The sequence below is a fragment of the Syngnathus leptorhynchus genome, chromosome 15 (genome assembly GCF_054491065.1).
Source record: "Syngnathus leptorhynchus isolate UIUO chromosome 15, UIUO_Slep, whole genome shotgun sequence".
Taxonomy (NCBI): Eukaryota; Metazoa; Chordata; class Actinopteri; order Syngnathiformes; family Syngnathidae; genus Syngnathus; species Syngnathus leptorhynchus.
This window is the reverse complement of record NC_141209.1, coordinates 1329524-1357510: the sequence shown is the minus strand read 5'-3', so window position 1 is coordinate 1357510 and position 27987 is coordinate 1329524. Positions and strand designations below refer to the sequence as shown.

Sequence of the window (27987 nt, the reverse complement as noted above, 5' to 3'; positions counted from 1 at the left end):
TAATCAGATCTGTTTTGAATGAATCTAGCATGAAATTTAGAAGTGATCCTTTCTTCATATCAACAATGGAGTCCAACAGCAGGAGTTTGAAAAGCATTTTAGCACTATTAAAAATATATATTTTACTAATGCCCAAAAATTCTTCTACATTAATTGAAAAAAAAAAAAAAACAGATTGCATTTAAGAGCACACAATAGAATACATTTAAAAAGACAATTATTTCTGCTTAAACTACTCGAACCAGATTTTCCTGAGCGAGCAATCCCAAGGAATAGATAAACACTCAACAAAAAGTCAAACACTAAACGAGGAGAAGTTGTTGGAGCTTTCTGAAGACTTGAAGCCCGAGATGCAGACGTCAGACGTGCCGCGTGACGAGCGGGCCGAGGAGATGTACCTCATGCCGAAGCACCACAGGTCCGTCAGTATTTGCTTGAAATGGCTCCTAAATTTGGAGCCAATGAAGGCATAGAGGATGGGATTGACGCAGCAGTGGAGATAGGCCACGCTTTTGGTCACAGCCAGAACTTGGAGACTGAGCCTTTCTCCCTGACAACTTCTCTGCTCAAACAGATCAAGCGTGTGGTTGAGCAGAGCCACGTTGTAGGGGAGGTGGCACACGATGAAAAACGCGACCACGGCCGAGACCACGCGGATGGCTTTGCGCCTCTGGCTGCTTCGTGCTCGTATCAAGGTGCACGTGATGCTGGAGTAGCACACCACCATCACCGCCAGGGGCAGCAGGAACCCAATGGCCATTTGAAGGCAGGGGATCAGCATTTTGATGAACTTGGCCGTCTGGTCGTTGCTGAAAGACAGTTGACATGTCACGTGAGCGCTCTCGGCCCCCGGAGCTCTCTCCTCAAAGCGCTGGGTGTATATAAGGGTGGGCAGCGTTAAGGCAGCCGCGCAAAGCCACACGACAGTGCACATGATGCGGCTGTAGACGAGAGAACCAGAGCGGGTCCCGAAAGAGCGTCTGGCCTGGACAATGGCGATGTAACGATCGCCGCTGATGCACGCCAGCAAGAGCATCCCGCTGTACAGGTTGATGCAGTAGGCCGACCTCAGCACCTTGCAAAGCGCCGTGCCCATCGCCCAGCTGTGCCGCTCGTTGTAAATGATAAAAGGCAGGGCCAGCACGAAGGTCAGGTCGGCCACCGCCACATTGGCCAGGTAGATGTCTGTCATTGTCTTGGTTCTTTTGTAGAATATGTAAGTGGCCACCACAAGGATGTTTCCAACTAGGCCAAAGACACAGATGAGGGAGTGCATGTAGGTTTGGGTGATGATTTCAGCGGGATTTGGATCCAGATTGCACAGCTCCGCATCTGCATAGTCATCCGTGCTGGGATTGTAATAGTCTGGAGCCACTGAAGACATCTTTTGCTTCTGGGGAAGAAAGACAAGCGGTGAGAGCTACTAAACATTTCCGGTCTAAGCAACGCCAATGTTAGCAAAAGCTATATATCACACGTACTCTGTGTGAAGGATAAAAGGCAGTGTTCTAGTTTGTTTCTTCCTCTGGTTGTGCATGACCCATTTTAAGTGGTTAGGGTATTTCATTTGATCTTTAAAGTTGATCTGATCTTATCAGTGATGATCTTAGATAAGAATCAAAGCTTATGCATGTATGTCACGCATCTAAAGATGAAATGAAACCAGGTCACCAAAGAACATGTATCCATCTATTTTCAAGACAACTTTTCCTGTCAATCACCCCCGAAAATCTTTTGCGCAGCATCGAAAATCCATACATATAATAATGATGTATGTTTCTAAAGCAATCTGGCTTCTGAGAAACGTTTTTTTCATGTTTGCATTTTGCAGAAGTTAGCACATTTTGTCAATAAGGGCTAGCTATTTCAATTGAGAGGAAAGAGAGGAATCTGCATTTTATTCGATGTCCTTTTGAAGAAGTGTTACTGTATATTGTCTCTGAGGATACCAGGAATTGCAACATGAACGCTCATTGAAGTTACTTCTTCATTCATGCTAAGTTAACCTTTTGAAAAGCCAATTGAACTAACATGCACACTGAATGGTTACAGCCAATATTATTGAAGATGTATGGAAATCGACCTTTGCAAATGATTGCTCCGTTTAACGCTTGATCAAATTAAATAAATGCAAAATATCTCATCCCCAAAGTATGTTTCACTGCATTCATTTTAATAAACGACATGCACAATTAATAATCATAATTAATCATTAATAATAATAATAATAATAATAATAATAATCCATACGTTATAATATTCTTAAATGAAGTTTTCATTTATGAGCCATCTATTTTTATGCAAACCAATCCAAAATATTGACATGAAACTATGACAAAACATACCCTCAGAAGAGTCAAGTTTTCTGTCAAATGCTGGCAAAAAGCTCCACAATGTCTTGGCTGCTTTTGAAAAAAAAAAGCTTTGTGCAGGGGAGGTTATAGTCACAGATGTAAGCAGCAAAGTTTCAAAAAGAAAAAGGAAGGAGACCAAAGAGGGGGCCTCAACTCGATTTCATCTTCCTGCTTCCTGCAGATTTGTTTCAGCACCTGCCACCAGAGATCCTCCCCCCCCCCCCCAAAAGCAAAAGTTTCCAGCAAACCACATTTCATGCGACTTCTGTTTCTCATTTTCCAAAAGGTGACCCCGGTGTACTCCCCAATATGACCAGCAGATAGCGCTATCATTCCAACAAACTGAAAATAAGAGTTCAAGGCGCTAATGGTTTCTTTCTAAGGCATGTTCTATTCTAATTTTCCTCAATATTTAGGACAAGTAACACGTATTCTGTCGTCTTTGCGAGTTGGGATCTTAAACAACACGAGCCGTTTATTTGGATAATTAACCGGAATTGATTAAAGCAGCACGCGATCACCTGGCAGGCAGGTAGGCAGGTAGGTAGGCAAGTAACCCGCCCCGCAGGTTCTCCCAGTCGTTCACGCCTCCAACGGACGGCTCGAAGTTTTCATTGCATTTGTATTCTTTTTTCCCCCCCAATTCAGCATGAGTAAGTCGAGCAGTTTAAAAGTGAAGAATTTATTCAAAGTCAAGTCACAGGATAAAGAAGGCAAGGCATCCAAGCAGTCGGACTCCATCCCAGATGGAGCGCCCACGTTGCAGACTTCACCGGCGAGCCCCGCCGCCGCCGCCTCAGCCGCCGCCGCCGCAGCCGCCACACTGCCCGGTGATGGCGTTTTCATTTCTACCAAGGAAAAGAAAGGAAGGCGCTCGTTGTCGTTGAGGTTTAAACGAAAGAAATCAAAGCCGAAAGAAGGTGACGACGACTTGTTCCCTAATGAACTGGACACTTTCAGCAGACACATGTAAGAATGAAAATTCATATTTCATCAATGTATGACTTGTTGTTATCTCACATGCTCTTGTGCAATGATGGAACTATTTTGCTCTAGAAATGACATCATGCAAAAACACTAAGGTGATTAGGTCCATAGATATTCTTGCAATGGCTGACAGCACCTTATTATTGACCTAGATGCATGAATGCTGAAAAGGAAAGGAGTCTTGGGTAACATGTTTTTTTTTCAAAGTCAAATAGAAAGAAAGAAATGAAACGTCAACGTGTAAAAGCAGCCTCGTGACAAATCTAACCACAAGCGCTTGATCAAATGACATTAGGTAAATACACGCAAATCTTTTTCCAGGCAACTTGTGGGTGTTCAGCAGGTTTCGGGCTTCCTCCTACATTTTCAAAACATGCATGAAAAGTTTAATGAAGGTTTTGAATTGTCCTCCACTTGTGTTGTCACTTAGGTTGACCTATAATCACATTTGGTAGAAACCTGTCATGCGGGTATGACGCCTCAATCATTAAATGCAACTATAGGCGGCACTTCAGCAAAATGTCAGACACAAAAGACGGAAGAGTCAATTCATCCACACGTGACAGACACGATTAGCTCTGCCATTTGTTAACTAACAATTAAGTCTTCCCATAGCAGACAGTCAAACAAGATTTGGATTGCGTGGCAATTATTCAGCTTTGTTGTTTTTCGTCTTGCATTATTTGCTCTTCTGTCTCCAATGTCCTGAGCATTTCTTTGGGTGCCCACACCTGGCCAATTGAACTCTGCCAACCTTTCTTAACACCCATTTGCCTTTCAATAAGAAAGGACCAGCGTGATCTCATTCTTCTGGTCCTCGGCAAATAATACATCAAGTGTTTGGCTCCACACTGGTACGGCTTGTTCTGGAAGGCGTGAACACGAGATTGTACATGGGTGCAAACCAAAACTGAAAGTCTTGTTTGTGATAAGGACTGTGTATGACCCCCCGTCGTATCTAACCCAGATATTCCCTGCAAGATTGCGCAAAACGTTTTGCATGCAATGGTGATGTGCAAAGAAGATTCCAATGAAAAATTAAAATGGACCAAATCACCCCATTTGATGGAATCCTTCATTCATACAGGCATTTACTTTTGGCGAAGCCCAAAAAAGACATCAGCCGCTTGTCACTGTATTGATCAGCAAATGTATGCGTGTGCGTGACGCAGTACAGAGTCCACTCGCCCGATTGATGAAGCAATGTTTGTCTGACTGCACACGTTTCAGGTTATCACTTTCTCATATCACAATATTGGGGGCTATTGTCCAAATGAAGCCTCTATCATGCAGCCACAAAGCCTTATTTAAGACCAAATGCTCTTCCTGAACAAGAAAGCTCTTAGCCAAACATACCGCTGGGCTTGGAGTGCTTTCTGCAAAGTCCAATTGGGATTAGGCCAGCACATTTTGAGTAGCTGAAGAAAGGTTTTATTGTTCAAGAAATGTCAGAATATCAAAACAAATAATATCCCAACTGAGTTTGAATGTTATTTTTGCAGTTGATTTTTTTTTTTTGCCTTCATAAGTACAATACAATAGAATCCACATCTTTATTTATACAGCGTAAGAAAGTTTAAAATAACATTACACATGATCTCATGCTTTTGGTTCACCTTCCACTCTCCTGTTGGTTATTAGGAAGTGGTTGCAGTCTGCAGAGCATTCGGGACACACCCAACATCTGGCAAACTGTCTTTTTCCAAACACGCTTTCTCATTCTAAACAAACATTGAGGCCTTGTGTTACTTGCTGCTGCTTGCTTTTCTCTTATCAGAAGCAATTCAGGAAGTCAGAAAATATTTTGCAATGAAACAGGTTTGCTAATCGTTTTAAATCACGTGTTTTGTTTCTTCTCCATTGCTTAAATATAGGGAGAGGACCTCTCTTAACTGGTAAACCTGTGTGTTTGTTCAGATTGCCTGTTTAGAATGGCAAGATGAGGAACTGTTGACAGCTGTTTAGTGTTAGCTCGTGCGTGCATCCGTGCGTGCATGGACCTGGATGACATATGCGCTGAGCAATTGTATTTTAATCCTGATTTTAATGTTGGCTTATTATGAGCTTAAAAAAAAGGATGGAGAGAAGAGGTAGCAGCAGTAAAGAACTGCTCCATTTATTTTGCCCTTCCATGCATGCAATGTTTGCAGCATGAGGTCACACAGTACTTACTGGGGGCCTAGAACACTTGCAGCTTTTCAACACTGACCTGGCCCCTATTTCTTTTTTGTTTGTTTGTTTAATTCAACCCTTTGTCCTATGGATTTTCCTTAAGTATTTACTTTGTCGCATTCTTGATCACTGCCCTATCAGTGAACATTACAAAGTTTTCATGTGTAGTAGAGTAACGAGCAGACCCTTTGTCTGCTGTGCACTGACAAAGTTCAGACAAGTTGGGGCTGGTTTGTGCCAGAGAGCTCATTTTCACCATTGCCTTTAAATCACTCGATCAATTAGACTCTAGTTCCACTTATTGACTGACTAAACGTTTGATCACACAAGTCACACTTGGAAACTTGAGTGAATCCATCAGTGTCAAAGGTTATGTCATCGATGATTCAAGATGTGCATCGAGCTGACCCCACCGGACAGTTGTGATCTTCATGTAATAATGATGAATAACATATTTGACATCAGTCCGCTTCTTCAATGGTTGACCATCATTGAAGTTAAATCCTCTCAGGTTCTAGTTGACCTAAAAAAATGTTTGCTGGGATGAGATGGGGGTTCATCAAATCATTTCTTTATGCACCTGGCTTTGTGCACTTGGTACTCATGCTGAAACAAAAAGAGCTCACAATTGAGCAAAATATGCCATGAAGTGAGGTGTGGTGTCCTGAGGTGAGTTCAGCCCTGGAGAAGAATGTATGTATCTGATACCGTATATCTCCACTTCTGCTATGGTGCGCAAAACAAGGCAGAACCCTGATTGACATTTTTTTTTTGTCTTTGCATATTAAATGCTTGGTGACAGGAATTCATCTTCAGGTTAGCTTTCAGTCTTGCCATTCTAAATATTGGAGAGTAAAAGCCATATTTAATGGCTAATGTTCAGTGAAAAACATACTGCTAGCGCCCTCCTGTGGAGAAAATACATCATTGCAGACAGATGAGTCTAAAAACTTCCAAGCTGACTTCACTGAAAATGAATGTAAATTAACAAATGATTATTTCTTATTTTCATTTAGTACCAGACTTCTTTTTTTGGATGAGGGTGTAATATTTGCGTCCCTATATTGTGGTATCTCTAGCTGCAGATAAATGCTCCTCATACCTCACACATGAGCCAGAATTTGCAAAGGCCCTCTAATTGCTCTTCCACGGTGGTCTTCTACTTTGAACTTGTGTCGCCTGCCAAGTCTCATATTATGTTTCTCCTCTGTCTTCTTTTTGTACATTTAAACTTCCAATCAAAGATATTGATGCAACTTGAAATGTTGGAACACTGCGTTTGTCCTCTGGAACAGGGCAGCGCCGAATATAGGAGCAAAGCTCGAGTGAAATCTTTTGTAAAGACCCAGTGAACAGTGAGAAGGAGGGAAAAAAAACTAATGACCTCATATCCTCTTGACCCCCCCCCTCCTTTTCTGCTTCCCGCCTGGCTTTACCAGGAGTTACGACCAGATGAGTGTTTCGACAGCGTGCTCATTCCAAACGGAATCAGAGTGGGACCTTCATTCTGACACTAAGTCCATGATCTACTTCAACATGACTCAGCAAGGAAATCCCTCTTCACCATCCAAGTACTTCAAGGTCAGTGTTTAATTCATGAACACAAACTATGAATTGAAAAAAAATGTGCACATCCCATGCTCTCAGTTTGGTTTCTGAATTTCATACAAATGGCTATTTCTATAACTGCTGTCCTCTACATTTGAAGGGAATTTTCTGACTTTCTTTTCTGATAAGATGCACCGCTCTTGTTGTCATTTCAAAGTGTCGCAATAGTCTGTAGACATCTTGATAAGTTCGACTGGAATCTTTCAGCTTTGAGGTTAGAGTTCACTTATATTGATTGCGATGATTTGACCCAATGTATTTTTTGTTATTTTGATTCTCATTGTCGTAACCCATTTCAGCCGGCAGAGAGCGCAAAATAACATTTCAATACATATGATCCTTTGGGATGTCAATGTCCCCGGGCTATTTTACTACCTGAACCTGACAAACCTGCTTGCCAACTCTTTTCCCATCATTGCATTAATGTTATTTTTCAAATTATAACATATAGTTGGACTCAAGCTGTACTTTGAACTTTGAGTTCCAGTACTTTCATTCAGCAGATTTTGTGTTCTGTTGTGTTTGAATGTGAGTGTGCACATGTTTATCGATTCATACACCTTGCTGTTATTAAGACTCAAATACTGAACAGTGTTCAAGTCGATGCGTTACTCTACGGACTCGAGCTCGAACCGAGACTTCATCCATAGGTGTCTGTCTTTCTTTATTCTGTTTAAACATGAACTGGAAATCCCAGCCAAGAGCGGCTGTTTGTTTATACAAATAGTGGTACCATTTGACTCTGAGGCGTTTATTGACTTCTTTTTTTTTTTTTCTTTCCAAAAAGATTTGTGATACACACTTGAATTCACTATATAAAAAGAGACGAACTTTAACGTTATGGAACAAATAATATAGGCTGGCGAGAAAACAGGCCTTCAGGCTGAGGAAGGGTGGGGTTTCCCCTCTTTTCCCACGCCCTTTCAATTTTACCCGATTGTAAAATTCTTGTTTGCCGTATGAGCCGCCGTTTTCAAAGGTGCAAATGTTATCGTGGCCATGCCCTTAAGCAGAGCCACACACACGCCAGCGGTCCGGGGCAGGACTAACTACATAAGAGAAAAAGAAGATTGTCTGTACTGTTTGAATGATTTTCACCGTAATCTGCAAAGAACTCTTACAGCTAGTTAAATGGTATGTAACTTGTTTTTTTTTTTACATTCTCCTCATTGGGTTATGAATAATAAGTCCAGTCATTGACAAAGGCTTGTGCCGCTCACATTTTAGTCACAGCTGTTGCTGCTAACATTTTGTTTCAAATGAAAAGATAAGTTCACATACACTTGGGAATTTTATGACGTAACAAGTGAAGTGAATGTCAGTTTGGTTTATAGAAATGCCCTATACTGAGAAGTAGACTGATTCATTCAAACAAAACAAAATCTTTATCTTTTCTAATGTGAAGACACCTGATGAAGCCCCCATATTGGATTTGGATCTTATTCAATTGGGATTGTTTCCTTCCTCAGTTGATAACCCTTGATCTTTTCATCTAGTTTCATATTTTTTTCCAGAGTTAATTATTCACCTTAGCTTGGCTGTTTATTCTCTTGGGATGTTGAGATATGTATTTGGGAGAAAACGTCTCCAAAATAATCGAGTAGATAAAGTCAAGCCGTCTGGTTAAATAGTCGTGCTGCTAAATTATTTACTGATTTTGTAATATCATTTTTCTAAATTTAGAAACAGATCAATCTGAAGCGTTTACAACTTGATTGTTTTTCTCTCTTTTTTTTTAAACAAGTTACATACGGACATTTATCTCGTGTCTCCCTCTGGTCTGTCTTTTGTTAGAATTCCGAGGAGAAAAAGGGCGTGCTGGGTCGTCTCAGTCACTTTTTCAAACCCAAGAAGAGGAGGAGCCGAAGCAGCGAGACTTCAGACACTTCACTCGATGCAACTTCTCCCGCTTCCCCGACGTCCCCCGTGTCTTCAGATTCATCTCCGCTGAAGATGCAGGAAGACGGCTCCAAGACTCCTACGCCCTCCCAGAATGATTACAAACTGACCTCCGAGAGTGAGGACACCCTCAGCCAAAGCTCCAGCCCCAGTGCCTCCAGTGTGGTTTGTCTATTGGCTGATGGGGAAGATGTTCCATTTTCCGACTCCAGCAGCAGCGGCTGTAGCAGCGTGAGGGAAGTTCCTGTGTTCGGCACCTCCGACAGTCAAAGGAGTTCAGGAAATGTGACCCCCACTGCATTCGACTTTGAAAGTCCCACTCTGCCGCTTTCTTCTGACGCAAATTCAGAGGTGGGATTTGCCGAGTCAGTGGTGGAGGAGGTGAGCAAAAGGCTGCATATGAATTTGAAGGACATCACTGTGGGTGATAGCCCAACCAACCTGCCAACGCTTCAAATTCCCTTTCCCAATAACGCCGCCCCTCCAAAGTCACCTAACTTAACTTCCATAAGCTTGGCGACGTCAAAAGCATCAGTAAAAGTTGGCGAACGTGTCCACAGCACGACCTTAACGGGAATAACATTGGGCTCTCGCTTACCCCCAACTGACCTCATCTCGACTCAGGAGGGTCCTCCAGTTGACGGCAGGGAAAATTCAGCACAACCTATTGCATCTCCTACTCACCTCTTCAAAGCCATATTAGTTGATACCTACCTGGGAGAGGAGGAGAGAATTGGAAAGGAGGAGGTGACAGAAAATAGGATGAAAGAAGAGGAGGAGGAGGAGGAGGAGGAAGGTTCCATACCACTTTCGCCTCCCGTGCTAGCAATACCTGTCACAGTAATTCCAGAGAATGACTCCATGACTCAGGGGAGCCCAGGCGCCACAAGCTGCTTGCCAGAGTTGTCTTCCTCCTCCTCCTCCGCGCCAACTCCCGAGCATTTGCAAATTATTTTACGGCAGCCCGAGGAGCCTCGCACTGGCAGCGACTCAAAGAAACACCCCCTTAAGGAGAGACAGGGGTCAAAAGTAACTTGTGTGACACGCAAGACTGTGAATCTGCCTTCAAAGCCCAAGCACGCGGCCCGTGAAGTGCTCAGTAACCCAGAGATAACTTCGGAAAGGAATAAGCAAGTGCGAGTGGAAGACGCCGACAATTTCTGTTTAAAGACGGGACAGGAGCAGACCAACAACTTGTGAGTATTTTTGACACTTTGTGTTTAAAAGGCTCTTTTGAAGGGAGGACACAAAAGCAGGTGGGTTCATGCAACCTGATCTTTGGATTTTCCTGCGCTATTGTGCCACAATGGAACAACAGACACCGGCGGAGACGCTGAAATATTTATATTGTGAGAGTCTAATTAAATCGAGTGATGACATTTTGAAAACAGTTAAAGTGCAAGATGTGATGTAATTAACTTGCGTTCACTTTTTGTACTCTGCGACAGTGTAAATCGTCATCATTCCTGTGTGTCATTACAAAACTTGTTGGACAACCCAACTTTTGCACACGTTGCCATAGTGAAGAATCTCCATAGACACTGAGCCAGCTATAAGATGAAGTCCGTGTCAAAAAAAAAGAAGAGTTGGACTTGTTTATCTTTTGACTTGCATCAAAACACCATGGATCAAGTTCCTAACAGCTTTATCTTAAAAGTTCATAAATACGAGTATGTAATTTACAAAATGACTTATTTCCCAAGTACTAGTAACGATGCATCTGCAATGACATCGACCATTCTAAGTAGAAATTGAATGTTCTGAAAAGATCATACTCGTTTTGGTCGTCACAATTCTGCATCGCAAAAATGGATGCAAGTTAAAAAAATGCACTGCAACAATTAAAATGGAAACACGCTTTTCATGAGAAACTGCATTATGATATTTTGAATATATAAAAGATGAGGAATTGATTGTCTTTGTGGGAACTCAGATAGATGTCCATGTTGTCCATATTGATGTCCTTATTTATCTACTCATGTATTCTTTTGTCTTTCTTTCCAGATTACAAATTCTCCCAAAAAACAAATCGAATGAAAACGGGAACGTAGACACGACGTCAATTACACCATCTGATGAAAATGAAGACCAAAACGCGTCGGAACTTTTAATCAACCAAAATTCCGTCTCTGAGTCATTTGAAAGGGAGGACACCCCTACGACCCCTGACATGCACAGAGCCAAACTACAACCTGGGCTATCTGGAATAAGAGGCAATGGGACTAAGCAAGCAACGGGCTCCAAAACAGTCGCAGCAGAAAACCGGCGTACCGTTGAAAGCATCGCGCGAGCCTCGGCAACGGGAGGCAAGGCCAAAAATGTGGCAACAAAAGCAAAGGGCTCCACCGAGGACATTAAAGTTACACCATCCAGTGATCTACCCCCTCTAAAGCAACAAAACAATGAAAAAACAATCACACCATTCAAAGACAAATCCAGCAGTAGTCCGACAAAGTCTAAAATCCCCAAAAGGCAAATATCAGATAGTGAGATCAAAACAACAGAAGCAGATGAATCTTCGGCTATTCCCAAACTACAGAAAACCCCCAAATCAGCTCACGAATCTGGTAAATCTGCAGTGGTGACCCCCAAATGTGCCAGGAAAGCAAGTTGCGAGGAGAAAAAGCTTGATATGTCTCCTACTAAAGCATCCTGCCGGCCATTGTCAAATGACCATGATGATGTCATTCACCATATTGACTTGGTAAATGGAGTGAAAGAGGATAGTCAGGAAAAACACGCTTCCTCAATACCAAAGAGTCGGCTGCCTGTTTCATCTCCTAAAAAGTTGAAAAGAGACCTACCTAAAATGAGTGACACTAATTCTAGAAAAATGACTTCATCCCAAGGAGAGTCGGACAAACCCAAACAAGCCCAGAAGTGCCCAGACCAGCAAGCAGCAGCAGCAGCAGCAGCACATGTCGAAAGAGTTGCTACTGACACGCCTCCTCCTCCTCCTGCTGGAAGTCCCAAGAAAGGTAAAGGCTTCATAGAGTTTCCGACAAAATGGCTTGACTTAAAAAGTGGATTTATTGTGGTTAATGTTGAAGCGCGTCATGTTACGTCCTTTTCTGATTCTGTTTGTGTTTTTGTGCCCAACAGCAGGCCCGCTTTCCCTAAAACCATTAAGTGACATCTTTAAAACAAGACACGAGGAAAGCGACCCCTCCGTCCTCACCAACCAAGATAAAAAAGACTCAAAGATGACCAAACAAAAGACTCCATTAAAAAGTTCTCTTCCGCCATCTCCGAGCAAGCTCCCCACAAGAAGCCAAAGGAGCTCCCCCAATATTAAATCCAGGAAAAATCAACAAACTTCAAGCGCCGATTCGGACACTTTACATTCAAACAGTAATAGCGAGACAGCTGGCAAACCTCCAGACGCAGTTGATGCAGATCGTTTGAAAAACAGTCACGTTAAATCTGTGTCTCAGCGGGAACCGGAGCACAGTGTGACACTCGCAAATCATTCTTGTGCCAGCCAAACCAAAGAGAAAGCCAGAGGATCCGAAGAGGGCCTCGCTCCTCCCAAAGGAAACATTTCAAAGACTCCGATCGTCAAAGGAAATAGAACAGTGGTTACAGTCACGCTCCAAGACAAAGTCAAACCGGTCAAAGTTGAAATAGCCCAGGTAGACAGTTCTGAGGTCAAAGAGCATGAAGACCTACAGCAAATCATATTGGAGCCGTCAACAAAAAAGACATTTCAAGATGACAGCGCTGCACTGGAAGTCAAAACTGAGATGGCAAACGATGAAGTATTTTCAGAATCAGCCCGGCCCATGAATGACACAAAGCTGGAAAAGGTCCATTCAGAAGAAGATTTAGCAGTGGTGGCTCACACTGCCCACGGTGACAACATAACAGCCTCTCCCCACCTTCAACACCCTCAAGAAAATGCAAATGTACCTCCAATTGGATGTGTTCCAAAAGAGCCTCATTCTGAGCTGAAAAGTCTTTCGGCAACACCTTCAACTTCTCTTAACACTGCTGAGGAAACCCAAAAATTGGAGGAACAAATTACAACTCATCACAATGTGCTGCCATCTCCACTGACCACAGATTCAGTCAAAACTACCATAGGAGAGGAGAAACCTAAAGAGGAGCTTGGCAAGGAACCAGAGAATGAAGAAGCACCCAAGAATGTTGAGAGTCGGCTAGACAAAGTGCCTCTTTCACAAAAGGAGGGACAAGAATCAAAGTCCAGTGAAAAGCTGAAGCACACAACAGCCATGGGCAACGACTGCATGGGGGAGCTCAAGGCGTTAAGCACAGAGAAAGAAATCAGCCAATCTACTCAATCCACCCAGCTAACATCCAAACATGAACATTTACTTCCCAATTCAGAAGAAATCACTGCAGTCTGTGAAAGTACAACCGAGACGTTGGCTTCCCACCAAGCTGTTAATGATTCTTTGAAGGAATGTGCAGATAAAGGATCTCAGCAGCCAATGAAAGATCTGGAACCCAAAGTACCGCTAGCTCAGGATGGGGGAACCACGAGTGACAAAGGGGAAGAGCAAAGTGAAATCAAGATCATTGAAGATAGTGAAACAAATGCTTCAGCACCAAAAGGTTTGGGGAATGAAAGGTCACACAACTCTGAAGTCGAAGACCAGAAACCTGTTGGAGTACAATTAAAGAGTGCTGACAAACACGACGAAGTTGCTGATACTGCAAATGATGAAAATAAACTCGAAAGCCAACTTGCGGACAAATTGGCGATTCAAAAAGAAACAAATGATTCACCCCTAAAATGTTTGGAAGCAACAGCGCCCCCTGCCACAAATGAGAATGAAGTTGAGGATGATACTGACCATGCAGAATCTAGCGTTCAATCCAGCAAAGCAAAAAAGCTAACAGCGGAATCTACGGACAACACGGCCAAAGATTCGGAAATGCCTGCCGACTTGTCCACGAGCAATGTTGATGACCGTGAGATTGATGTCAAAGAAAATGCAAATTTGAACAAAGTTATTGAAACAGTGTCTCGAGAAAAAAATGAGTCCGAGCTCAGTCTGATTAAGAAAGACAACGAAGCTGGTGTTTTAAAAAAGATATCCCAAGAAAAGAAAAAGCCAACGCAAGAAGCTTCTCCACAGCCAATCAAAGCAGTCCTTAAGGACATCTCCCCTCTTCCGCTGACGAAGGAGTCGCCATCGAGCTGGTTAGACGTGGAACATCATCACAAAGCGAAAAAGGGCAACAGACGGAAAGCGGGCGCCTCGGCCAGCGAAGACGATTTGGACCATTTCATCAAGAGCATCAAAGCAGGCGGCATCCCCTTCTCAGTACCTCTAAAAAAGCACCCGTGTAAAAAATCCCCGTCTCCCCCTATGCCCGCCATCAAGGAGGATCATTTTGAGAAGGCCTTTGATCCCGAGGAATTCCACATTGGCTTGAGAAAGAAAGCCAAAGGTTTCAAGGACCCATCTCCAGCCATGATGTTAAAAGAAAAAGCCGCTAGCCGGCGAGCGCGGGCCATGGAAAAGCACGAGCCGCTCCAAAAAGACCAAAAGGACGAGGAAAAAGAAAAAACAAACGTCAAAGTCGGGCAACAGGTTGAGCAGAACAATGGAGAGGGGGCCGGAAAGCTATCGTCCCGATTAGAAAGGATATCCATCCTCTCGAGCTTGCTGAGTTCCCCGCGTTCCACCAAGAGGAGCCAAGAGGAAACGCCAGCCGCCGACCAAAATAACAAACAACAGAAAAATATGCCCTCACTTGGAAAACAGGAAACAGTTGACGTGACCTTTCCTGAACATCAATTAGATACCAAGGGTGTGACTCCCGAAGATGAGGCCTGCGAAGGCCCTATAAGGCCCGCCTCCTCTCCTCTCCCCATGCTTTCACAAACGAAACCGAGAGAAGAGTCAGATACTGACCGGGACTCCACAAGGGCACCCGAAAGCAAGTCGAATCCGGAACCACTTTGTACTATGGACGAGGCCTTAACGCCTACAGTCAATAATGCTGAGCTACCTCCACCCACCAAATACATCCCAAAGAATCCTTCAAAGGTAGGCAGTAGATTAGTTCAACGAGGTTCTTTTCCTATTTTCTATCTGACACTTTTAATAGTGTGTTTTATAGCTGCGGTGTTAAACCGTGACCAACAACGAATCACGTTTACATGATGTGTCTGTAAATTGAATCGATTTTGACATGTCCTTGCAGACACCTGTGGTCAAAGGCTTCCACAAAAGACCTGCAAAGGTACAAGTGATTTTTTTTTTTTTTTTTTGGGAGTAACTGAAAGAGTTGTAACGTCACCCACCCCCCCTTCTGTCCCGGTCCAGCTTTTCATCCACCAATATGGCAAGTTGGAAGGTGAAGTCTACGAACTGTGTGGTGACGTGGAGGATGCCACGCAGATGAAACTCTCTCCTGTCATCTTGGTGCGAGTCATCAGAGGATGGTAAGCAGGCTGAGTGACACCAACTGACCCGTTTCCATGACCGTTTTTTTTTTTTAAGCCTTCCTTTCCTGTCTTTTGTTGCCCCCTGTCTTATTTTTGTGATGTTTGCCTAAAGTTCCCTTTTAGTTTGAACATGAAATATCTTGCCTTTGCAGTGTAATCAATTACATTTAGAATTTGTAAATTCGAGTTCCATTTTTTTTAATGCTCTTTTCAATTTAGTTGGCTCCTGTACGAACACAAGGGCTTCCAGGGTCGTGTCATTGCCCTGGAGGAAGGTCACACAGATCAGCTAGTGAACATTTGGGCCGACGAAGGCGCCCCAACCACTCTGGACGACAAGGGTCAGTCTGTATCCGAGACACCCTTGACCGTCGGTTCCGTTCGACTGGCAGTAAACGTAAGTTGCTAACTTGGATCTGGCTATCCGAAGATTTTACTCCTCAAGTGTGACCGGACTTTTGAATCAGCAAATCTTGTGTCTGTTACAGGACTACAGCCAACCCCGAATTGACCTGTTTACCGAGGTTAACGGTTTGGGAAGGGTGTCATCTTACTGCGATGACGCTCTTGAAATTGGCTCCTTTGGGATCCCCCAAGCCACTGGTTCCATCAAGGTCCATTCTGGAGTGTAAGTTGACGTTCAATGTTGCCTGATTGAAGATCTAATCTTGTGTCATCTGCATGATCTAAGTGCAACGAGGGATCGTTATTATGAGATGATAAAAATTGTGATTACTGCGTCGTCTTTATGGATCGACTTTGTCCGGTTTAGCTGGCTGGTGTACAGCGATCCTGGCTTCGGAGGTTTGGTAGGAGTGCTGGAAGTAGGCGAGTTTCCTTGTTCGCAGGCGTGGGGATTCCCTCAGGCCTTTGTTGGCTCTCTCAGGCCCCTTCGAATTGTAAGTATTGACTGTGCATGGAATCACTTTGCTCTTTTGTTTATCGGTGAAGTCCGACCGCCTCTGCGTATCTTTACAGGGAGCGATAAGGGTGGAACATCCTGAAGAAGTCAAGGTTTACATTCAGACTCGCATCTACCGTCACTCATTCCAGTTCCAGGAAATCGATTTCCTTTTTTGGCTTGTCCAGGCATTCGTGTTCGAGAAGGCCGATTTTGAGGGAGAGTGTTTGGAGGTGGATGGTGACTTGTACACGCTGAGTGTGGAAGAAGGAGATGCAGAACAAAGCAGCTCTGGTGGAACGAAGAATACAATCTCCAAAGTGGGCTCCATCAAGATACTCGGTGGTCTGTGAGTATTTCAGTTCCATTCATGCCAGATGAATATGAGCTATGATAGAAAGGTCCAAACGAAGTCACATCATTTCTCTGCGCTTTTGTCTGGTAGCTGGGTTGGCTATCAAGAGGAAGATTTTGAGGGTCAGCAATACATCCTGGAGGAAGGAGAATATTCTCACTGCAGCCATTGGGGCGGATCGGAGGATGGTCTACTGTCTCTTCGGCCCATTAGGACGGTAAGCTTTATTTTCAGTGAATGTTCTGAGACAGTATGAATGGATCATGAGAAAGAAACTTTTTGTGTAGGATTTCCTGTTCCCGCACATTAAATTGTTCAGTGAGCCCAACTTGGATGAGCGGGGGCTGAGTGTGGATCTAATGGGCCCCGTTGTCAACGTGCAGGAGATCGGCCATGCCGTAAAAACCCAATCCATCAACGTCCTGAGCGGGGTGTAAGTCAAATATGATTTTTTGACTTCTAAACAGAAAGGCTCCCCACGTACTGACTAAGGCGACAAAAGCGCCGCTGTCGACTTTCGAATCGACATTCAGAGGATTGAGATGGTAAAAACATTCGGGCGTAGCATAAATTGTTTGGGATCCTGTCCACTCATGCAGACGTTTGGAATTTAAGGTGTGTGCCAGTCATCTTAGAAACCTAACTAAGCGTTTTGTTGCTTTTCAAACTTGACACACCTACAAACAGCCCCTGAGGATACATGTTGGAATAAGATGTTTTTTTTTTTCCCTCTTGGTGTCAGCTGGGTGGCATTTGAGAATTCTGCATTCAGCGGCGAGCTTTACATCCTGGAGAGAGGCCTTTATTTGTGTCCAGAAGACTGGGGTGCCCAGAATTTCAAGATATCATCCATTCAGCCAGTTTTCAATGTAAAAAAAAAAAAAAAAAAAAATCCTGTTTTAATCAACAAATCATTTAGTCGTTTGAAACGTTCATTCACATTCTCTCACTTTTTAATTTACAGGAAACATTGTTGGAATGTCAGTTCAAGGTATGTTATGTAACCATTTCCCCTCCTTTCTAGTAAATGAACAAAAGTATTTCATTGTGGGTCTGTGGGAATTTAGAGCCATTCATCCAGAAGGATGCTTGTGACGTCACAGGTCGCAAATGTCGGTCAAGAGGGCAGAGCTAACAATCTCGATTTCTGTGTGTATTTGAGCCAGAACAGAACAGATTCCGTGTGGAAAGCAAATGATTCCAAATGTCACGCTGACATGAAGAAATGCAATTCATCTGCCTTGTTATTCCATGGCTTCTGTGATCTAATGGCGTTCCTTGTCCAGGGTCAAAACAAGCAACCACGATTGACGATTTCAATTGACTTTTTATGCAAAGTGGAAGGATGCTGGAAGTTTCAAAACCCAAAATGTGGGACATCTAACACAACAGTTTAAAACGTCTGTCTATCCAGGTGAAGCTGTTCTCTGAGCCCCATTTTAAAGGTCAACTGGTGGTTCTGGAGGACAGCGCAGAAGATTTGGATGAGGACTTTGTGCCCAGGTCCTGTAAGGTGCTGGCTGGCAGGTACGGAAGCCACAGCACAACACAACACATGATATTTACATATTTGCAATGCTACATCCGAGGCAGTGTCAATTTTCAAGATATTGGAAATGCAAATATCAAGTGGTGTAAAGTATCGATCATAATTTGTTTTCACACTCAGCTGGATTGCACATGAAGGCGCCAACTTCACTAACAACATGTACTTGCTGGAGGAAGGAGAATATGCCGACACCGAATTGATGGGCTTCCCGTCCTCAGACGTGAGGATCCGTTCCATGCAAACTGTTGGCCATGTGAGTGCTTTGGTTGCTTGGCTCCGTGTCATATTGCATGTGAGTCATAAAACTCTCCGCTATCTTGTGTAGGAGTTGTCTCTCCCCTCCCTCTTGCTATTCAGCAAGGTGGCTTGCGCAGGTCGCAGGGCGGTGCTGACTGGAGGGACTGTCAATTTGCACCGAGCAGGATTGTTTGCTCACGTACGCTCTCTGCTGGTGGAAGGAGGAAAGTACGTACCGACTTATTTATTACTCACAAAGGGCTTAGTCGTATCGAGTCGTCGAATGATCAACACTACAAAGGCGTTCATTTTTCTCACGTTGTTTCCTATTTGACCCGACTAGCTGGGTGTTGTACGAAGGCAGCGATTACCGCGGTCGGCAGCTCCTGCTTCAGCCGGGTCAATTCGTCGACTGGTGCAAGTTCAGCGGATGGAAGGGAATCGGATCGTTGCGGCCATTGCGGCAGGTAATGAGACCTCCGATGCCAAATTTCATCATCTATCTGTGATGCTAGTAGGGGGTGGGGCTGTTATCGTTGAGCGAACTAAGTTGATGTTGATGTGTTTCACCAACAGAAACAGATCGGTATCCGTTTGCGGAACAAGGAGACGGGATATCTGATGTCATTGACGGGGGCGCTAGAAGATGTCCACCTGATGAGGGTGCATGCCATAGAAGACACTGGCGGCGTCGAGCAACTCTGGTTCTATCGAGATGGTCGGCTTATCTGTAAAGTAAGCACGCCTAATACTGAATACTTAATGTGCTTCTTAAATATTTTTTTATTTGTTTAACTTCATTGTGTTAGCAGGAAATCGCTATTTTTGGCTTTCTGTCTCGAGCCGGATGTCTTTGAATCTTGTAGACATTAAGCAGATTGTTGTGGTTGTGCAACAAATGCTCGCGACGATTGTTGAATGATCACTTTACAATATCTCTCGACGTTGTTGAGACCCCAAAAACTAAATTGTACGCACCGTTTGCTCGCAGCTGGCCGAGGACTGTGGCCTGCAGACCTCAGGAGACATGGTGATGGCGGGTAGTCGGCTTTGCGTGTCTCCGGTTGGAGGAAAAGACAACCAGCTGTGGGACATAACCTCGGATGGTGTGGTGCGCTGCCACTTCCAACCTGGCCTGGTCCTTGAGGTCAAAGGTCAGATTCCCCTGTTGAGATTTGCTGAAATCGGAATAATGAAGTCATTTATATGATGTGTGTACAGGCAGGCTGTGTTTTGAGTAGCATTTTAATATTCTTAACACATATTAAAAATGATTTTTAATGGTATTTTTTTATTTATTACCATTTAATTTAAGGGCTTCATTAATTTCCTGGTGCATATTGCACTTGACCTATTCCAATGCAACACCACCATCTGCTGGTAAATGTGCAGATCTGCCAGTAACCAATTCCTTTGAGCTTTTCTAAAGAACTTCATGACTAGTGTGACTTAACATAACACTCTGGTCTGTATCATAGGAGGTCGCCAGTACGACCAGAACCAAGTGATCCTCAACACGTTTGTGGAAGGAAAACCAAACCAAAGATGGACACTGGAGCTTTTGTGACTCTCCGGGCCGTGTTGTGGCCCACCGACGTGGCTCTGCTCGTGGAGCACGCAACCACTCAGTCCTGAGTGGGACTTTGCACAAACACTGCACTCTTGTAGCATTTGGACCCTTCTGGAGGAGGGTCACCATGTTCTGACAATGATCGTTAACTTAACACTTTTGTTGATATTTTTTGTATTGTATAAGCAGAAGAAGTATGTTCTTATTTATCTAGAATTCGGTTGATATGTTGCATTGCTCAGAGCAAAACGTCAGTCCCACCTTAATGAGGTGGCTCTCCTGACTTTATGGTACGTAACGTCTTTACTTATTGCTGTCTGTGTCCTCGTCTCATGTTGATGGACGCAATGAAGTCTAAACTCCAAAGATATACGTATTTTATTGACTACATATTTCCTCACTGCTGTTGATAATATTGTAAAGTGTTGTCAAAGTTTTAACACTGAATGTGATTCATATTATTTGTAGATTAGATACATTTTCAATCAGACAATTTTTGAATCAACTGTTGTAAATATGTAAACATAAAAGAGAAAATACAAGTTAAGTGCCCGTGTATCATTTAACATGACATACTTTTTTGTCATGACTGTAAAAAATTTGAATGTGGCCTAACCATGCATTTGTTAAAGATGAGTGAGTTGGGCTCACTCTGCAGAACTATTTGAACTTTGGCTCCATTAAATGGAAATTTCTAGAGTGAGACAAACTAGCTTGCACAGGAAAAAACCTAATCTGATTGTTTCATTTAGGATGATAAAAAGAAACACATTTCTAAACAGTCTTTACACTCAATTTCAGCAGTCAGACATATTTTTATTTTGTAAATTGATGCTACGCATCATCTGTCCCCACGTTGATCTGCACCACAGTCTTTCCTCGGGCGTGACCCTTCTCCACTTTTGCAAAAGCCTGAGGAACCTGTGCAAAGCTGAAAGTTTCTTCTATAACCGCATGGATCTGCAAATGAAACCAGCCCAGGAAATGTGAGTTGTTCAATGTGTGTGCATTTCTGTTCACGTTTGTTTGTTACAGAAGAAAATGAGTACGTATCGCATACCTGCCCTGCATCCACCATCTCCCTGATTTCATCCAGTGCTGGACCACTCGGCGCAAAGAATCCCCAACGGTAGTGGACTCCCTTAACAAGGTGCTGCAAGAGAACATATGAAAGGGAAAGGAGAGGTCTGTTCATAACACCAGTGAGATGGTGTATGGCACCCTCTAGTGGTCTAGTGTCAAATCGGTTTTTCCCTACCTTGAGGGCCTTACCGGCCACAGTGGCAGCCGTCTTCAGCATTCCATCAGCAATCCCTAGGGTGTCGGTGTTCTGGAGGAAGGGCGTCACTAGGGTGACGTACTTGGCGCCGCTCCATGGCTTGAGTAAATTCAGCGCCCAGCGTTCTGTGCTGCCTCCAATGTTATCCAGGACCAGGTCAAACCTTCATGAGGAGGATGGTGGGAGTAAAGAAAGGTATAGGTAAGTGACGTCAAGATAAAGGAAGATTTTAAGACCATAGTTCCCAGCTCTGTAAAAATGAAAGGTGCACGCTTGTTCTCACTTGTCCAGGGCAGCGAGCGGCACCTCGACAGGTCCGGCCGTGTAGTCCACTACGTGGTGCGCTCCGAGCTTCCTGACAAAACGCTCAGCATTCTGGGAGCATGTTACGGTCACGTGGGCTCCCCACGCTTTCAGCATCTTCAACAATAACCAGAACATCAAAAATATTTGCGATTATATTACAATTCAGTACGTGAGATGTCACACATTTACCTGGATGGCAAACGTTCCCACTCCCCCAGACCCTCCGAGGATCAAAACACTGTGATGAAAAAAAAGAGCAAGAATGTAAAGTGTGTGTATATATGAGCACGAGCGTGTTCCCTCACCGTTTCTTGGCACAGTTGTCTTTGGTGAGCCCGCCGGTGTTGACGAGAGCCGACCAAGTCGTGGTTGCCACGTAAGGGATGGCTGCGGCCTCCGTGTGGCTCAGTGACTTTGGTTTGAGGGACACCTGAGAAGAAACGCACAAGTCGAAACCTTTCTTGCATCATTAGGACGTGATTCGTACCTCATTGGCACTCAGCACAACAAACTCAGCCAAGCTTCCCTGCTTCCATGGTGGGATGGCGGCCCACACCTGATGAGGATATACGAGCATCATTTCAATTTTGATTGATTTGAAGGGCTGAATACATGATGCGATGTTTTTACCTCATCCCTTTCTTGGAAGTATTTCACATCAAGGCCGCACTCCATGATAACCCCAGACACATCCCTCCCCAGGGTGAGCGGGAACTCACTGCCCTTCTGATTTATGTTCAGAGGGTCTCTCTTCGTGGACATGGTTGCAGCACCGTAGCCACCTAGCCGAATGCAGGACATCATTAGTGTATTCCTCATTAAAGAAGTCAAGTCAAAATATTTCTTCAGTGATATGCACTACCACGACTCTAAAAACAGTATTTTGATAAATGTTGCTTTTGTGGAATATAAAATTACATGAAGAAAGTTGTCACTCGCCTCTCATGCTGACGTCAATCGGGTTCAGTCCTGCAGCAAACACCTTGACAATAACCTCATTGGGGTAGTTAATGACGGGGAAGCTGGCATTTTTGGTGAACCTCAAAACATCATTGCCTCCATAATTATCAATGACCCATGCGGGCATGACAGTTCTGGAGCTGCTGGAGGTCTTCAGAAATCTGGAAACTGATGTCCTTGAAATGTTACGGTGAAGTAACAACGTGCGCTCCACCACGCGTCTAATAGTTGCCATCTCTTGACAGTGAAATTATTAAAACATCAGATCAGCGTTTCCACCTTGATAAGAAAATGGACATGCAAAGCCGTCATTACGCTGACCTATTAAAGTTTCTTAAAGTATTGCTACCTTAATGTGAACATTTTCTCCTTTTTAAATATCATATTAAAGAAATATATTTGGGTGTCCTCTCAATACGACGCGCTTATCTTGAAAAAACCCCAACTTCCTGCAACAAGAATGTTTAACCAATCAGAGCAGAGGTTGCTGTGCGCACAGGCCAATGAAACAAAACGTTGTTACAACACGACTTTCCAAACAAACATGGCAGCCCTCTGACACCGCACACCGTTGTGAAGGTTGATTATTAAATCCCCAGCGTATCGTCAATATGCTCAACCTCACACTACGAGAGGTTAGTACGGCTTCATGTTTAAAAGTTGCTGTATTTGTGTATAAATCTAACATGATAGAACATCCTGTCCAATAACCAGGTTTGTGTGTAGGCTTTTTCAAATATCGGATTTTATATAATCACTATACATACTTACCATACAACCAGCTAAATCCAGTTATAGATCATTTTAACCGTGTCAAAAATGTTTCAATTGTAACGTTTCTTTTACAATCTCACGACCGAAATTTACACACAAGCAGCACACAAACGTAGGATGTACTTTTTCCCATTTTCCAGGTTTCTATTGCATTCAGAGAGGGAAAGATTTCTCCAACTGAGCTGTGTCGAAAATGTTTGGACCGCATCAAGCAAAACCGCCATCTAAATGCCTACATTACGGTGACAGAGGAATTGGCCTTGAAGCAGGCTCATGAAGCAGAGGCCAGACTTCTTCAAGGTAAAAAAGCATCTACATCTGGTGTAACATGTCTGTTTTGTTACGTCGCAACAATATTTGATGATTTTTTTTTTTGGTAGGAACCTCTAGAGGTCCTCTGGATGGAATCCCATTTGCAGTCAAAGACAACTTTTGCACAAGGAACATTAAGACCACATGTGCTTCGAGGATGCTCAAAGGTAGTATGTGGAAATGTGCACATTGTGTTATAATGTAATATTATTGATAAGCATTGTTGATTAGCTGATGCTCCTTGTTGCAGACTACACTCCGCCGTACAATGCTACAGTAGTACAGAAGCTTTTTGACCAAGGAGCTGTTCTTCTTGGGAAGACCAACATGGATGAGTTTGCTATGGGGTGAAAGCATTGATTTGTCTAAGAGAATCAAGAAATTAACATTGTAATATTTTTCTTTGAATCATTTTGAGTGTAAGGTTTCACATTTAAGGCTACTTTTTATATTTCAAAATTCCTCCACAACTAAGAAAATATTGGTAAATCAATCAGAGCTGATTTTGCTTCTTTGTCTTCCAGTTCAGGCAGCACTGACGGTGCATTTGGACCAGTGAGGAACCCGTGGGGCTACGCTACTCCCTACCGTGAGCAGACAGGAGCGGATCCAGACTCTGACTGGGTCATTTCTGGAGGAAGTTCTGGGGGAAGTGCAGCAGCTGTGGCCTCACTGACCAGTTACCTGTGAGGCCTCACATATTTCAGTCTGAAAATCTCGATGACGTGACTGAGGAGGATATTGTTTTCAGCGCTTTAGGGTCGGATACAGGCGGTTCCACCCGTAACCCGGGCGCGCTGTGCGGGATCGTGGCTCTGAAGCCAACGTATGGACTGCTATCGCGTCATGGCCTCATCCCGCTGATCAACTCTTGTGATGTCCCAGGCATTTTGACAAAAAGTGCCAGAGATGCAGCCATTGTTTTAGGTACTTTCTGCCTGGAAATGATTCATTTGTTGCATTGTAAACACAACTGTTGAAAGATAACCAGATAATCTATCATTCAGATATTCTCCAAGGACTTGACACAAAAGACTCCACAACAGTTCCTGCTCCTGCGTCATCAGCAGAGCTGCCTGAAAACTTTGACGTTAAGAACCTCTGCGTCGGCGTTCCAAAGGTTCATCCGTTCTTATGTTTTCGTAGGACACTCATTGACTTGGAAATGAAACATTTACTATCGTAGTAAGCTTTTGTGTCCAATAATGACGATTTGCCTTTGATTATATTGGTAAAGCAGCAGTTTTTAACCCGTGTCCTAAAAGTAAGATTTGATGGTACCTTCTTACTATTAGGAGTTCTACACCCCTGGACTGTCGGAAGAGGTGGCCGCACAATGGAGTCGGGTCGCTGACATGTTTGAGAAATCGGGTGCACGAGTGAAGCAAGTGTCCCTCCCCCACAGCCAGTATTCCATCGCATGTTACTACGTCCTGTGCTGTACCGAGGTGGCGTCGAACATGGCGCGTTTCGATGGCCTCCAGTATGGTAAGAAGGCGCTTTCTTTCGATACCACATCCCACATTGGGGTTGCACAGAGAATCGGATTTTTGACTTTCGAAACAAGGCGGGAATTCCCCCGTAGCCTCAGATGGAAATGCAATACTGAAGGTTGAAGACGTTGCCGATGATAATGTAAGTCTATTTATATCCCGTGATCAGGCCACCGTAGCGAAGTGGACAGTTCCACGGAGGCCATGTATGCCACCACACGACACGAGGGTTTCAATGACGTTGTGAGAGGCCGGATATTATCTGGGAACTACTTCCTGCTCAAGCAGTAAGGCAACTTTTGACGTTTCCAATGTATATATCCAATGGAGTCACCTTTTTCTCCCATTTTGTCAGAAACTACGAGCACTACTTTGTGAAAGCCCAGAGGGTTCGTCGGCTGATCGCGGACGATTTCAAGCGCGCGTTCGGCTCGGGTGTTGACGTGCTGCTGACACCCACCACGCTCTCAGATGCCGCACGTTACGCCCACTTCACGGGAGAGGACAACCGAACACGCTGCGAGCAGGAGGATATCTTCACTGTTTCCGCCAACACGGCAGGTACAGACGCAGCAAGATAAATGCTGCATATTAACTCAAAAATTAAGTTGTTTTTTTTTTTTTTGTGTGCTCTCTTTGGTTATTTGACTTGCAAATATTTTGAATAATGCACCTTTCCTGAGATGTTTCCCTTCATGTCGTTTCTTCCTGCTTGTTATCACTCTCCAAATGAACCCGTAACTGCGCTTAAGAGCCTAATCATCATCTTTCCATGAAGTGTCCTTCAGCTCTGTTTTTTTTCCTCACTCCAGGTCTCCCGGCTGTTTCTGTGCCAACTACCTTATCCAAAAGAGGCCTTCCCATTGGCTTACAGCTCATAGGCCCCGCTTTCCAAGACAAGAAGCTCCTTAGTGTTGCCCAGTGGATCGAACAAAGGGTTGGGTTTCCCTCCATCGGTGACTTTGAGGAATCCAACGGGCAGAGCTCCAGTTACAATATTAGCTTTGCGGGCAGGGGGGGGAGAGATGAACACCAAAGAAATCAGCCGAGTCAAAAACTCTTGAAAGTTCACCATTAGTTTCCTTTCTGTTGGACAAAGCGGCAACATACAACTTTGTGGAATGCTGGTTTCAGGGATTCAAGTGAAAATCATGTGTGAGAGATAATCATGTATTATTTTATTTTTTTTCTTTCTCAATGATGATGAATACAGCAATCAGTACAGTTTTAAAGACCCATTCCAAATGATTCCAGTGACTTACTACATCTTGACCAATGGTAGATGAAAAAATGTCAATTTAACGTGCACTTTCTTTTTCTGTGTTTCAGTTGCTCTTTGGAATTTTGGATGTGGCCTCTTGAGGTATACATTTAGCCTGTATAAAGAGGTACTGTCCATTTTTACTGTACATTGCAAATGGTATTGATTACTAAGTTGGAAGACTTTAGTAGTTGGAATTAAGCCAATGAAAAACTAAGTACTCTTTCGCTCATAGATAAAATTCTACAACTCCAAATCCTCAAATCCCAGCTCACGGTTGCTACATTTAGCTTGCTGCTGAGGGTTTAGATTACTCATTTAATTAATGTACTGTATTTAAAGTCACTTTTTTTTCTGTAGCAAATCTACTTAAGACTCGATTGTTCTCTTATTTAAAGTAGCGTTGTCTTAGATCAGCATTTAAATATTCAAAGGGCAACTGAACGAGAATCATTCAGACAGGAAAGCAAACTTGATCGTTATCGTTACCGTCACATGCAAAACAATTGGAGAGGATGCTCGCAACATGATATATACTAGCATCTGCATCAAAATGCCTCCCAGTGAAAAGCACAATTTTGAGGGACATCAATGGTTCCCGCTGCTAAAGTGTATTGCCTGTAAATATGAAGACGTGTGCTTTAGCGCCGTCAACTTGTCATTTCTGAAAAAGAGGTGTAAATTACCGACAACTTCCTGAATGACAATTATTCACATGCATGCTGCATCAAAAGCAGGTCATGCAAAACTTTATCTGGAGCAAACTAGCAGCAGAGGCACAGATGGCAGTCAAATGATTTGCCATGTTTTCTGCAAATGTTTTTGCCACCTTATCTCATTTTGGTGGAATGTGATAACTGTCGCCAGCAAAGTTGACACCATGCCCATTGAAGTACGTATCATGTGATGGCGGTAGGTATTCACTGACTTGCCAATAATGTTCATTAGTTAGGGAAATACAAATAGTGCTCACATTTACACAAGAAAGACCTCAGCCGAGCTGGCGATAAGATATAAAGTTTTTGTTCCTCGGAATCTGGTTACAGGATGTGGTGCGAGGAGGGCACGTTACTGACGCAAATGCTCTAACCCTCTTCTCGAATGGTTTAGGGTGGAGAAATGTGGTCAATTTGATGCTCAAGCAACAAACTGCCGAAATGTTTTTAGATATCTGACCACCATCAACTTATCTTCAGTCAATTACAAAGCTTTATTGAATTTACTCACCAACAAAAAAACTCGACTCTAAGCAACTGAAGTCATCGGGGTTGCATAGTTTAGAGAAGTTGCACAATTTGGATGTATGTAAAAGTCTTTTTTTTTTTTTTACATACTATTATTTAGTATGTAGTGAGAGATTCCAAAATAAATCCCAAGCCATTCTCAGTCCCCGTTTGCTTTCCTCCCCCACTGATCTCAGGTTTCCGTAAGTTTCAGGGGATGTATGGAGTGGCGGGAAAGGAAAGTAGAAAAGACCTTTGAGTGGTCACACTCTATTGGTCATCTATTCTATCTATTGGTCATTGGTCATCTATTGGAAATTTATAGG

The 27987-nt window shown here is 43.5% G+C and overlaps 4 protein-coding genes across 5 annotated transcripts; 2 read left to right on the top strand and 2 right to left on the bottom strand.

Moving 5' to 3' along the window:
* Positions 1 to 295: 295 nt before the first annotated feature.
* Positions 296 to 2979, bottom strand: ccr6b (chemokine (C-C motif) receptor 6b). 2 transcript variants are annotated; one of them, XM_085931320.1, is made up of 2 exons: positions 2876 to 2979; positions 296 to 1393 (listed from the first exon to the last, which is right to left on the bottom strand). In XM_085931320.1, exon 2 carries the CDS (start codon positions 1382 to 1384, stop codon positions 296 to 298), a length of 1089 nt encoding a protein of 362 aa, XP_085787446.1. In that variant the 5' UTR covers positions 1385 to 1393; positions 2876 to 2979. The 2 variants fall into 2 exon arrangements, with proteins under 2 accessions (XP_085787446.1, XP_085787445.1); XM_085931319.1 differs by lacking the exon at positions 2876 to 2979 and adding an exon at positions 2346 to 2473.
* On the top strand, positions 2760 to 20613 carry crybg1a (crystallin beta-gamma domain containing 1a). The gene is made up of 23 exons (XM_085931316.1): positions 2760 to 3323; positions 6953 to 7094; positions 8916 to 10216; positions 11025 to 11998; positions 12123 to 15040; positions 15198 to 15236; positions 15320 to 15438; positions 15661 to 15838; positions 15930 to 16069; positions 16214 to 16340; positions 16420 to 16455; positions 16531 to 16691; positions 16788 to 16914; positions 16985 to 17130; positions 17440 to 17566; positions 17662 to 17688; positions 18112 to 18224; positions 18367 to 18499; positions 18572 to 18711; positions 18827 to 18950; positions 19060 to 19218; positions 19475 to 19637; positions 19962 to 20613. The coding sequence occupies exons 1-23, from the start codon at positions 3004 to 3006 to the stop codon at positions 20048 to 20050; spliced, it is 7803 nt and encodes a 2600-aa protein (XP_085787442.1). The 5' UTR covers positions 2760 to 3003; the 3' UTR covers positions 20051 to 20613.
* rtn4ip1 (reticulon 4 interacting protein 1) lies at positions 20539 to 23138 on the bottom strand. Its single transcript, XM_085931318.1, has 9 exons — positions 22578 to 23138; positions 22269 to 22420; positions 22126 to 22194; positions 21944 to 22068; positions 21828 to 21876; positions 21616 to 21752; positions 21312 to 21495; positions 21114 to 21206; positions 20539 to 21013 (listed from the first exon to the last, which is right to left on the bottom strand). Exons 1-9 carry the CDS (start codon positions 22831 to 22833, stop codon positions 20888 to 20890), a joined length of 1191 nt encoding a protein of 396 aa, XP_085787444.1. The 5' UTR covers positions 22834 to 23138; the 3' UTR covers positions 20539 to 20887.
* Positions 23088 to 27766, top strand: qrsl1 (glutaminyl-tRNA amidotransferase subunit QRSL1). The gene is made up of 11 exons (XM_085931317.1): positions 23088 to 23233; positions 23513 to 23672; positions 23753 to 23851; positions 23935 to 24031; positions 24209 to 24370; positions 24436 to 24611; positions 24692 to 24804; positions 24980 to 25172; positions 25347 to 25464; positions 25533 to 25738; positions 25990 to 27766. The coding sequence occupies exons 1-11, from the start codon at positions 23210 to 23212 to the stop codon at positions 26253 to 26255; spliced, it is 1614 nt and encodes a 537-aa protein (XP_085787443.1). The 5' UTR covers positions 23088 to 23209; the 3' UTR covers positions 26256 to 27766.
* The last annotated feature ends 221 nt before the right edge of the window (positions 27767 to 27987 follow it).

What these genes read in the sequence shown, in the direction of transcription:
- ccr6b (XM_085931320.1), bottom strand. Translation starts at nt 1,384, where the DNA reads ATGTCTTCAGTGGCTCCAGACTATTACAATCCCAGCACGGATGACTAT.
- crybg1a (XM_085931316.1), top strand. Translation starts at nt 3,004, where the DNA reads ATGAGTAAGTCGAGCAGTTTAAAAGTGAAGAATTTATTCAAAGTCAAG. An exon ending in ATCAAGGTCCATTCTGGAGT is followed by an intron (nt 16,070 to 16,213) that starts GTAAGTTGACGT and finishes TGTCCGGTTTAG; the next exon opens with CTGGCTGGTGTACAGCGATC. An exon ending in CTGCTGGTGGAAGGAGGAAA is followed by an intron (nt 18,712 to 18,826) that starts GTACGTACCGAC and finishes TGACCCGACTAG; the next exon opens with CTGGGTGTTGTACGAAGGCA.
- rtn4ip1 (XM_085931318.1), bottom strand. Translation starts at nt 22,833, where the DNA reads ATGGCAACTATTAGACGCGTGGTGGAGCGCACGTTGTTACTTCACCGT. An exon ending in ACTTCCAAGAAAGGGATGAG is followed by an intron (nt 22,195 to 22,268) that starts GTAAAAACATCG and finishes TATCCTCATCAG; the next exon opens with GTGTGGGCCGCCATCCCACC. An exon ending in GACAACTGTGCCAAGAAACG is followed by an intron (nt 21,877 to 21,943) that starts GTGAGGGAACAC and finishes TTTTCATCACAG; the next exon opens with TGTTTTGATCCTCGGAGGGT.
- qrsl1 (XM_085931317.1), top strand. Translation starts at nt 23,210, where the DNA reads ATGCTCAACCTCACACTACGAGAG. An exon ending in TGCTTCGAGGATGCTCAAAG is followed by an intron (nt 23,852 to 23,934) that starts GTAGTATGTGGA and finishes TCCTTGTTGCAG; the next exon opens with ACTACACTCCGCCGTACAAT. An exon ending in TTTCGATGGCCTCCAGTATG is followed by an intron (nt 25,173 to 25,346) that starts GTAAGAAGGCGC and finishes TCCCGTGATCAG; the next exon opens with GCCACCGTAGCGAAGTGGAC.